This window comes from Dipodomys ordii, unplaced genomic scaffold, assembly GCF_000151885.1.
Source record: "Dipodomys ordii isolate 6190 unplaced genomic scaffold, Dord_2.0 Scaffold62, whole genome shotgun sequence".
Classification (NCBI taxonomy): Eukaryota; Metazoa; Chordata; class Mammalia; order Rodentia; family Heteromyidae; genus Dipodomys; species Dipodomys ordii.
Window position 1 is genome coordinate 3,825,208 of NW_012267278.1, and position 12,445 is coordinate 3,837,652.

The 12,445-nt window shown below is 39.9% G+C and overlaps 1 protein-coding gene across 2 annotated transcripts in view; it reads left to right on the forward strand.

The window, feature by feature from the left end:
* Atg5 (autophagy related 5) overlaps positions 1-5,189 on the forward strand; it is a 75,825-nt gene extending 70,636 nt beyond the window's left edge. For both annotated transcript variants that reach the window (XM_013022439.1, XM_013022440.1), the window contains one exon: positions 3,078-5,189. In XM_013022439.1, coding sequence (XP_012877893.1) covers positions 3,078-3,214 — 137 coding nt within the window. In that variant the 3' untranslated portion in view covers positions 3,215-5,189. The remainder of the gene's footprint in view (positions 1-3,077) is intronic.
* Positions 5,190-12,445: the final 7,256 nt, after the last annotated feature.

The following is a 12,445-nucleotide window of genomic DNA, read 5'->3' on the forward strand; positions in this document are numbered from 1 at the left end:
GTGAGACTATCTCCAATGAATCCTCCAAAAGTTAGAAGTGGTGCTGTGGCTCAAGTGGTAGAGCACTACTTATGAGCACAAAAAGTTCATGGAGGGGCTGGGAAGGTGGCTCACGGGTAGAGTGCTTGCCTAGAATGCGTGAGGCCCTGGGTTCAATTCCTCAGCACCACATACACAGAAGAAGCTGGTAGTGGGCGCTGTGGCTCAAGTGGTAGAGCATTGGTCTTGAGCTGAAGAGCCCAGGCCAACTTCAGACCCCAAGGCCGACCCCCCCAAAAAAAAAAAAGTTCATGGATCGTGTCTAGGGCCCTGAGTTCAGTCCTCAGGACTGGCACTAGAAAAAGGAAATACACACTGTAAGCTGGATGTTGGATGTAGCTCCTTGGAAGGCTTAAATCATAAGAATCATGGATTAAGGACAGTATAGGCAAAAAAGTTCATGAGACTTCTTTTCAATCAATAGCTGAGTATAGTGGAGGATACCACTACATCCCATCTGTCTCTGAGGCTGATATCAGGAGGATTGTTTCAAGCCAGCCTGGGTTGAAAACTCTGTGAAATTCTTACCTCAAAGGAAGAAGCTAAGCATGGTGGCATGTGTCTTCATCCCAGGTGCAGTCTAAAATAGTTGGATTGTGATGTATGATCCTCTAAACCTGGACAGAAAGCAAGATTCTATCTCAAAAATAATGATTGCATAATGGCTTAAAGTGTTAGAAGACTAGCTTTGGGCAGAAAAAGCTCAGGGAACAGTTGGGCCCATGGCTCACACCTGTAATCCTAGCTACTCCCAGGTCCCAAGTTCAAACCTCAGGACTAAGGTGCGCATGCGTGCGGGCGTGCGTGCGTACACACACACGCGCACGCACACGCGCAATATATCAAGCCAGGTACTACTGGTGGCTCACTATAATTCTAGCTACTCTGGATGATGAACCTGAGGATTACAGTTCAAAGCCAGTTTGTGCAGGAAAACCTGAGACCCTATCTCTAAATTAAGTATCAAATTATTGAAGAAGTGCTCTGGCTCAAGAGGTAGGGTGCCAGCTTTGAACAAAAATGCTAAAGGACAGTGCCCAGGCTCTGATTGAGCCCTAGTACCAGCAACACCACCATCACAAATAAGCTATATAAAAATCAAAGCTATCCCCCAAACTGACATGTGTGAATGAAATACCATGTAGAACTACATCATTTGACTTTTCTCTTAAGTTACCTAATTTTATTTTATTTATTTTTCTCAGTTGTTGGGCTTGAACTTACAGCCTGAGTGTTGTTCTGTGTTGCTTTGTGCTCAAAGCTAGCACTCTACCACCGATTCTGGTTTTTGAGTGGTTAATTGGAATAAGAGTCTCACGGAGACATTTCTGCCTGGGCTGGCTTCGAGCCTCAATACTCAAATCTCAGCGCTCTGAGTAGGTAGGATTAAAGGCATGAGCCGCCAGCGCCTGGCTAGTTTGCCTAATTTTAAAAAGATCTTCACAGGTTAACATTTTGAAAGACACAAGTGGGGACGGGATGAATGTATAGTTTGGTGGCAAAGTGTTTGTCCTGGATTAGATGCTTATACTGTGAGTGATTACACATGTCAGGTACCATGCTAGTCAGTAAGGGGTACAATGAGTAAGAGCAAGACTTTAGATACAATTCCATTAAAAATGCAGTCCCATTCTAAGAATCCTTCTGCTCACAATCATGTTGTTTTGTAAAGTCAGAAAACAAATAAAAATAAATGCAGAATAAGTGTAGGCTGTCAAAAGCTAATTTTACACCTTAGAACTGTTCTGTTGGGATACTGCAGTGATATATCCACTTCTTAGTAGACATCTAGTAAATGTGGAAACTGGTGCTGGAACTTGGTATCTGATACTTTATGCTCATTAGCAAGTGCCGTATCACCTGAGCCATGCCTGCAACTCCACGGTAAAGATTTAAAAAGTAGTCCCAACATCCAGCCAGAGAATCAGTGCTCCCTATTCAGGGCTCTGATACCATGATCTAACAGACTTGCCACCGTGTGTGAATAATGCTTATGTTATCCAACTTTTATACAGCTGGAACCCCACTGTCCCTTTCTTGAATTAGGGCTGGTCTTTTGTCTTGCAAACACACTGTATCATTGAACTATGCCACACGTGTTCATTTGCTTTGGGAATAGTGTTTGGGGTAATGAGTTATAACATTTATTTCCGTTTCAGAGGATGCAGAGGTGACTCTGACATTCACACACAGAAACTCTTACACCACTGTACATTCATTTTTTGACTCAGTGCTAAGTATGAACAAGATTCTGAGAATATTAGAAATTTGTAATAAGAATGCAAAGAGAAAGAACTATATAGTGAAATGGTTTCTGATATTCCAAGAAAAATATAGTAAAACCTTGGCAATCAAGAATTTACAAAGACTCAGGGTTTATCCATTTTGATACCAACACTTATAGTATCCTGCATGTTATAGTTTAATCTTTTGTTTATACATGATTTATGGTATTCTGTACATAGTTTACTCTTTTATATGTAGGTGATTTGTACTAGTTTTTTAAACAGCAGTCAGCACTTTTAGAGATAGGCTTGGAGAGATTACAGAGAACAAGCCTAAGTACCCATCCAGTTTGTCAAATACTGACCCAGTTCTTAACAATTCTAGTCACATTTCTGTTGTGCATTTTAAAACTAGGGACATTATTTTTCATCTTCCTGTCATTTCTAGTGGCCACCTGCTTTTACTGTAGAGCTAAAGAATTTTTGTCCGTGGGTTTACTGGGCTGTTTTCGCCACTATAGTTTCATTAACGTCAGTCTTTGGTAAGCACAGTAAGCACAGTAATTAGGAAAGAACAAATACTTTCACATATAGCAACCGAATTTTTTTATCAGAATTCATTGTAAGCCTCAGGTTTCTGTTTTGTGTGATACATATTGCAACATTTAAACTTTCTCCAGGCCTGCTTTTCCTGTTCAGAGGACAAAACAGCTTTAAAATCATGAAGGATTGTCAAAAGGCAAAAGATTACTATTTTTTCTTCAAAGTTTTGACTTCTATTGATTATTGTTGGGGGTTTCTTTCTTGGAATAGATGGGGAAAAGAAGAATCAAGTCATGATTCACGGAATTGAACCAATGTTGGAAACACCTTTGCAGTGGCTCAGTGAACATCTGAGCTACCCAGATAATTTTCTTCATATTAGCATCATCCCTCAGCCAACAGATTGAAGGAACAACTCCTGGCCTGAATGGAATCTCCCTGACCCAGGATTTACCAGAGCATGTCACCCTTTGCTGCAAAATCAAGTTTGGATAGAGGCAGCCTAACAACACTTGGCTGCTGCCAGCCAAGCAAGAAGAAGACTCCCTGTGAGATAAGCGACTGGGCTGGCCTTGCTTTGCATCACCGCTGCCTCTTCCACTGTGTCATTAACCCCAGCTACAATGTGGAAGACAGACACCACAGGACCACTGCCGTCTTCTGTCTTCTTGTACAGTATAATGAAGTTGAGGCCTTCGGCCTAAGATGAAAATGGAAATACATGCCACTCAGTTTGTGTTTCTGATTAACAAATTAACTGGGTATTTCCTGAAATGACCATGGTTGAATTTTAGATCAAGAGAGTGGAAACATTGGTTGAATTTCCAAGAGAATTAGACTTAAAGTAAAAGAGAAATTTGGTTATCAATACCTTATAGTAATTTTTTGTAAAAGATAAAATTACAGTAAACCCATCTTTCCTTAATGAAAATTTCCTATGTTTACAGTCTGTCTTGGTATGCAAACAATCTTGTAACTTTGATAATGAACAGTAAGAGATTTTTAAATAAAGCCTCTAAATTTGTTTTGTCATTCAGTAACATAGAATTTTACCACTTTTCAAGTACTTTCTGAATCCCATGCAGTAAATCACTTTCTATTCTGTGTGTTACCATCTTTGGCATGGGTGGATAGAGGGCAGAGGGCAACTTGTCTCAGGAGCTGTCATCAAATTTACTGCTGTTGATTTAAAAATCTGTGTTCTCTACACACTGAAAGTATAAATAATGTTAACCGTCTTTACTGTTTTATCAGTGTAAACTTGTCAGATCATAGTATACTAAGTATCTGTATAAGAATTTTGCATTTTCTGGAAAAGCCCATTTTGTTCCGAGGTAGTGTTTTTCATTGGCTCCCTGTCTAATCTTTCACTGTGACCCCTGGCAACCAGTTTTTGAAGCCTAAACATCACTTAGTTCCTGACTGCAGTAGCTTTTCCTTACCTTTACCAAAAATATCCAGAGGTATTACTGGAGTTCTTAAAAGGAAAGTTTGCTGCACTTTATTAACAGGCTGTGGGGATTTTCCCAGTCAAATGTGTTTGTGCATTACAGTTTATTACTTGTGAGCTAGCCTGCTGTCCATATTGAATGTCAACTCATTTGAGTATGCTAAAAGAATTATACTATGATACAATAATGGTTTTAGATTCCACAATAAAAATGAATGTTTTTTCTTACAAAAAAATTATGTGAATGATCAAATGAGATCCTACTAGTTCTGATTGCTTTCCTTTCTTTTTTCCTTTTGTGATTTTCACTGATTAGCAGCAAGTTTATTCCCAGAACAAGAAAGCCAAAGAGCAAATATTCTGGAATGGGAATTCTAAAGCACAACCAAACAGAATAATAATGTAGGGTAGCACTGAAGAATCAAAGTGCAAGTACAAAAGAAAACCGGTGGATGTAAACAAAGCAAAAAGTGCGATTTTAGTAAAGGCAAGGGGAAAAATAGCACTGTTTTGAGTTATGTAAGGAAAAAAAAAATCCACTGACTTGTATTTTTGCAAAAGACGTTGGTCTGAATATGATTGTTCACATTAAAAGAATTTATTCGTCTATTGGGTTTGGGGGTTTTCCCCTTGATGTTTTGACAGACTGAAGTGAGCACCACTAGGCCAGAGGATCAGAATGCCAGGGGGTGCGGAGTGGTGATGACATATGACGAGAACGCAGCCATACAAGTTTTCCATTCGCTGTACCCGGGTGAGGTTCTTGCAGTGGACTTGAGTGAGCTACTGACCTGTACTTCCAGATTGGAAAGTAAATTTTATCGAACACATGTTACTTGTTCATTGTGATACCAGCATCATAACATTATTTTATTCTTCTGTAATCCCAGGTAAGTCCAACTCCAATGTCCTAGAGGAAGAATAAAGCCAGAAATTAGTGCTGGTTTAAATTTAGCTTTTTTTTTTCTTTGAATCTTTCAATTTTATGGTTTATTAAAAAATGAAGGAAATGTTGTGTCTGTCTTTATTCGTAGAAGTTGAAAATAAGCATATATGATCCAAATTAACCATAGAAGAAACCATTTAAATTTTCTTATCTTAAAACTGTGGTGCACATTTTCCAGGGGAGAAAAAATGGAGGGTAAAGAACAGAACAGCAGAGGACCTCAGATCTCAATGTTTGGCTCATCCTGGGCAGTCATCCTTCTCCCCCATATACTGTTTGGAAAACTGAAAATGTTTTCCAGTTTCTGGCATTTTTGACTAGAAATAAATCAGGCTAAAGTAAATCATTGGCCTTCATAATGCTAATATTGTTATCTCAGTTCTTGGCATGGATATAGTCAATTGATAAAGCATCATAGTGGTTGTATATTTTGCTTTGGGTTTTTTTTGGGGGGAGGGGGCTTGATTAGGTGTCCATTGCTGCACGTATTATTGGATATTTGCTAAGCAGTCATACTGTGTACCACTTGAACTATCCTCCACTTCTTTTTGTTTTTTGAGATAGAATCTTGCTAACTTTCATCCAGGATGGAATACAACATGAAATCTAGCTTTCTTGAGTAGCTGGGTTTATGGTGTTAGTCATCACCCCAGCTGAATTACAATTTCTTTATGTATCTAAATACCTGCAGTAACCTACTTAAAGTTCAACAAAGCTGATCTAGTGAACAAGATAAGATTATGGTATGTGGAACACATTTCATTCTGAGTATGAAAGGAGTCTGAACACTAACTAGTCTTGTTACACTTACCCTATTCCATGAAGTTGATTGATTTTATAGGAAAGCATTATGTAAGATTTGATACTGAGTGGCAGGACTGCAATAGTACTAACTGGGATGTTCTGTGTGTTGAATGCACTTTTTTTCTTTTGGTTTGGGTGTTTTTTTTTGTAATAATTCTAATTTAGAAAATTTATTTAAGGTGACCTTTGTAGGATGCAAGTTCAAAAGTAGTAATTAAATTGATAGAAGATCTTATACTTCTCTGTCGGAACAATACCTCAGGCATTCCCATTATTAATGAGATAGTTTCTCTTTATAAAATATTCTAGAGAACCAATATAGTAAGTAACAATGTTACTTTGCAAGTCCTGCTGACTGTGTAGAGTCACAAGGAAGTAGATGACCAGTTCATATATATATTCCAGTGGTAGTTCACAACATTTTTGTAGTAGCTTTGTTTAAAATACAATAAAACTTGAAATTACATTAAGCCTTAAACACTAATTTATAGAAAACACAGGTTAAGGGAAACAATTACCTTTTTTGCTTAATTAATTTCATCTTAGTCTTTAAAAATTGTATCCATTGGAACTGCAAATAATTTCACTGGGTTATTTTCAACCTGACTATAAAAGTCAAGGGGCATTTCTGTAAAAATTCTTTACTGTGTATTCCAGTGCAGCCAAAGGATTGTTCAGGTTCTCTCCAACAGGAATTCCACGTTAAGTTATCCAAACTTAGTAGCAGATGTGGTACCACTATGGAATATAGTCATTAACAATAACCACAGAGTGACAGGCTCAATTTCTAGATCCTTAAGATGGTTTACTAAGCACTTAGGGTTTTTAAGTACCTCACTGTTTTTGTTCACCCAGAATGTGTTAGAGCGGTAAACAGTGAGCTAAAGATAATTGGGAAGATTTAGAGATGTCCACATTCTCTGACAGCAGTGAATTCCTCTGAAGTGATGAGTGTTCCTTTCCTCTCCCCTCCCCTCTCCTCCTTTAAACCACAAAAGTACAACCAAGCTTCTCTTTGCTTTCCTTAAGTCTTTCTTAGTGAGGTAACTAGCACATGTCTAGTGCTTAGGAAGTATGAGAAAAAAACAACAAAAAAAAACACATTTTAAAAGTTGGTCTTAGCTGGGTGCCGGTGGTTCACACCTATAATCCTAGCTACTCAGGAGGCTGAGATCTAAGGACTGCAGTTCAAAGCCAGCCCAGGCAAGAAAGTCCATGAGACTCTTACCTCCAGAAAACCAGAAGTGGCACTGTGGCTCAAGAGGTAGAGTGCTCACCTTGAGCTGAAGAGCTCAGGGACAGTGCCCAGGCCTAGAATTCAAGCCCTGTAACCGACCAAAAAAAAAAAGTTGGTCATACATACATACATATGTATATATATATATATATATATATATACACACACACATACCAGCTATAAAAATAGGAAGGGCCTTGTCATTTAGAAATCGATATACAAAGTTCAGTTGGTTCGGGTGGCATCACTGACGGGAGACTTGCTTACTCAAATCAGCCACTTTCAGTAGGAACCACTGAGGACTGGATCCGTGCGTCAGTCCACATTTCACTTGAGATGTAGTGTAGACCGCAACACATCTTTGTTTGAACAGAGCTCTAATTTAAGCTGCCCCTCAAGTTGGAGCCATTCTTACCAGGCATCTGGAAGTATTTATTAATTCTGACCTTTTCATAAATGAGTGGTTTGTGTCTTGCTTGCTTCTAAGCCCTCACTTTGAAAAATGAGAGCTGTTTTAACCCAACATTTCCCAAACTTTCCTTGACTAGATTTTTTTTCCCCCCTCAAGTATACTTGAACTCAGCTTGGGAAGTACTACATGGAGATTCTTAGATGTTAATGGTTTCAGTTTTGCAGCATTACTTTTACTCCTCCTTTATGTTGTTGTTGGTCTTGCGGCTTGAACTCTGGGCCTTGTACTGTCCCTCAGCTCAAGGCTAGTGCTGTACCACTTGAGCCACAGTGCCACTTTATTCCTCCATTTTTGACAACTATTTGAAAGAAGCTCCAAAGCTGGCGACTCATTTTCAAACAAAATTATTTCTTGTCTGTCCTTTCATCCAGATGTGTCCCATTTTGTTAGTATGACTCTTGGATTTTTTTTTTTTTTTGCCATTTATGCTATGTCATACTTGCATGTAATGGATTAAGAAAAACCTTTCCTAGTCCTTCACAAGGAGAGTAAACAGGAATTAAATGGGAATGCTTTGCTTTTAGAGAGTCCCTCATAATGCAAATTTGGAGAGTTGCTAAGCTGGGAATCAAAAGCACTAGAACTGAAGTTATAGTCATACAGGGTCAGCTCTCAGAGTGTGGGTCTCTGGTACTACCACATACAGCAGGTATTTTTTCTTTTGCTTTTTTTTTTATTTAGTTTGACAAAGTTGGTGCCTTTTAACAAAGCAGTTTATGAATACAATGCATTTTGATCAAGAGTCACTCCCTTCAACATACTCGTTCTTCCCTTTTCTTAATTTTTTTGGTATATTGCAATCTTTTTTTTTTTTTGCCAGTCTTGAGGCTTGAGTTCTGCCTGGACATTGTTCCTGAGCCTCTGTGCTCAAGGCTAGCACTCTACACTTGAGCCACAGCACCACTTCCGGCTTTTTCTGTTTAGTGGTACTGAGGAATCAAACCCAGGGCTTCTTCATGCTTGCTAGGCAATTACTCTACCATTAAGCCACATTCCCAGCCCACAATGAATTCTTGACTACATTCTCCTCTTTCCTCCTTCTTTACTCTTTTCCCCTTAGCCCCAATCCCCCCTCTTGCATGTATCCATTTCCTGGTGCTGATTTTGTTGGGCTTTGACCTAGTCTAAAAGATTATACTATTTGAGATTTTTCATAGAATCTATTAGTCTTTGGTTAGGTAACCACTTGAGTATCACCTAATGTGTTTACTTATACATTTATAGATTCTTTCTCTCCTCTCCCCCACCCCCTCCCATTGGTCATGGGGCTTGAATTCTGGGCCTATGCACTGTCCCTGAGTTCTTCAGCTCAAGGTGAGTGCTCTACCAGTTGAACCACGGCACCACTTCCGGTTTTCTGGTGGTTATTTGTAGATAAAGAGTTCCAGGGACTTTTCTGCCTGAACTGGCTTTGAACCATGATCCTCAGATCTCAGCCTCTTGGGTAGCTAGTATTACGGCGTGAGCCACCAGCTCCCGGCTTTTTTGGTTCTTTCTATCAAACACAAGGGAAAACGTGCAAACTTTTTTTCTCTGGGTCTGGCTTACTTAATATAATTTTAACTTTTTTCCAAGTCTTTCCATTTCCTTATGAATGGTCAACATATGTTTCTGATCTCTAGCTAGATAATGAATTTTTTTTCTTTTTGAAGATGCAATGGCTATTTTCTGTTTTGACTAGTATATACATTGCATATAATCTATGTTTTAAAGAGCTAGAAGGAATTCCAGAGCTTATGTGAGCTCTGTTTGAAGCAGTTATTGGTAACTGTGTGAGGGAATCTGGCCTGAGCTGTATTCACAAGCATGCCAGGACTATCAATAATGTCTTCTTATTGACTGGAGGACTATGTTGTGCCCATAGCAACTGACCAAAGAAGATCTGGGAGTTTTCTAGACACTAAAAGGAGTGGAAGAGGAAGAGCATCTTAAACACTGAGCAGAGGCCTACTGCTCATCAATTGCTTATCACCAGTTAAGATGTTTGCACACTGTCCTGAGCATTGAAGACCCTGGAGATAAAATGATGTTAATGGATGTGCTTACCATGACTTGGCTCTCAGCCGTAACCTCTGATAATCCAATCCACTTTGGAAGGGTTTTGATATTTGTGTTACTTTTACAGAGATATCTAACTCATTGGCATAAATTATGTCTGATCTCTATAATTTTGTGCAAGGCTAGAGCAAAAATTGTTTTCCTGATTATGCCATCTTAACCATATTGCCTTTAAATATTTTGTCATTCCTAGTGCTTATTTCTAAAACTCTATAGCATCCTAGTCATGATTTTGGAATTATATGAAATGTCACCCTATCCTGGTGTCTCCGATGTACATTAATGGTGCTGGTATTCATGTGGCAGAGATAATGATAACCAGGTCGTAGAGCAGATTTTTTTTTTGCACTAGTATTTTTTTTTTGGGGTCCGGTCGTGGGGCCTGAACTCTGGGCCTGGGCTCTGTCCCTCAGCTCTTCAGCTCAAGGCTAGCGCTCTACCACTTAAACCACAGCGCCACTTCCGGCTTTTTGCTTATGTGGTGCTGAGGAATCGAACCCAGGGCCTCGAGCATGCAAGGTAAGTGCTCTACCACTGAGCCACCTTCCCAGACCGTGCACTAGTATTTTTTAATTGCTATAAAGGTGATATATGGAGGAGTTACTGCTATATAAGTCAGGTAATAAGTACATTTCTTTCTGGGTAATGTCACTCCTTCCCTCATTCTTGCCCAGTTTTTCCCTCCCTTCTCTTTCCCTATATACAAATCGCATAGTTCATTTTCAACATAGTGTCTAGTGAGTACCACTATAAGATCAGATATTAAAGTGGAGAGAACAGGTTGTCATGGGTCAAAGCCAATTGACTTGGACTCAACAGTACATGAACCATTGAAGTTAGTCAAGCCATCATAACTAGCAATAGTTCAACTAATATATTTGGTGAACAATGATCATTCTAGGCAGAATAAGGTCTATACACTATTCTTTCTCTCTTTGTTTTGGAGTTTAGGTAGCGTAAACTGGCCTTGAATTTCTGATCCTTCTGCCTCAATCTCCTGGGTGCTGTGATTACAAGTGTATATTATACTGTTAAGATATAAATGACATCATGTCAGTTCCTTGGTCAAAACATTCCAGTGTCTTCTTACCAAGAAGGTTGTAGATTTCCTACCAAGTTTTGCTTCCTTTGGTCTCTGAGAATGCTGCCTATTTCTCATTCCCTCAGTTACTTTGTTATCTGATTTTGCTCATCTTATCTCTTGATGTGGACCAGGTAATTCTTCCTGAGGCTTTCCTTGATTTCACCTCTCCCTGCAGGCTTGCTTCCTCATTCTCTCCAGATATCTGCTAGTATGGTGTTCATTCATAGAGGCATTTTCTGACAACTTTACTAAAATCACGTCCTACTCCCAGGCCCTCTCTTACTGTCACCCATGTATTTCTCCTTCATAGAAATTCTTTCTCTGGGGGCTGGGAAGGTGGCTCCGTGGTAGAGTGCTTGCCTTGCATGCATGAGGCCCTGGGTTTGATTCCTCAGTACTATGTAAGCAGAAAAAGCTGAAAGTAGCATTGTGGCAAGTGGTATAGCGCTAGCCTTGAGCAGAAGAGCTGAGGAGCAGTGCCCAGGCCCAGAGTTCAGTCCCCATGACCGACAAAAGAAAAAAAGAAAAATTCTTTCTCTGAAATGATGTGCCTCTTGACATATGGCTATATAAGCATCATTGAATACTTATAGTGGCCCAGGCACTGTTCTAAGTGCTTTCCAAGTATTAACTCATTTCATTTTAGAACTAAATTAGTTACTAATATTTCCCCAGAGAGAAACTGAGACACAGGACAACTATACTTGCCTTGTATGATGAATGATAAAGTCAGGATTTAAATCCAGACAGAGCTCCTGGCAGGCTGAGTCAGGTAGGTCACAAGGTTGAGGTTAACTTGGGCTGTACAGCAAGCCTCTGACAAATAGAAGACCCAGGAACGAAAGGTCCAGAGTCTACCCTTGTACCCACTTCCTGCAGTTACCTCGGCTTACCTTTGTTCTCTCAACAGACTGCTGTTGTTCATGTTGTTGTCTTAGGAGAACTGAGGCTTTATTCTCTTTGTATCACCAACAATACCAGTGGTTTATTAAATATTTGCTGAGTACATGTTTCCACAACTTTCTTGTTTGTTTTTATTATTTTTATTCTTTGTCAGTGGTGGGGTTTGAAGTCTGGGCCTGGGCACTGTCCCTCAGCTCTTCAGCTCAAGGCTAGTCCTCTACCAGTTGAGTCCCAGGGCCACTTCCATTTCCCTGAGTGGTTTATTGGAGATAAGAGTCTCAAGTACTTTCCTGCCCCAGCTGGCTTTGAACTGGGATCCTTAGATCTCAACCTCCTGAGTAGCTAGGATTAGAGGTGTGAGCCACCAGTGCCAGGTTGTTAACTGAACTTTGGGCCTGGGCTCTGTCCCTCAGCTCTTCAGCTCAAGGCTAGCCCTCTACCACTTGAGCCCCAGTGCCACTTCCGGCTTTTTTCTTCTTAGGTGGTGCTGAGGAATCGAACCCAGGGCCTCAGGCATGCAAGGCAAGCGCTCTACCACTGAGCCACATTCTCAGCCCCGGAAATGCTTTTTTTGAAGTGGCTTTTGAACCTGGTCATGAAGAAAGTTGAAACTGGACAGAGGGAAGAAACAGTGATAGTGAGCTGGAGAGAGCCACATGAGCGAAAGCTCAGTGGATGGGTTGT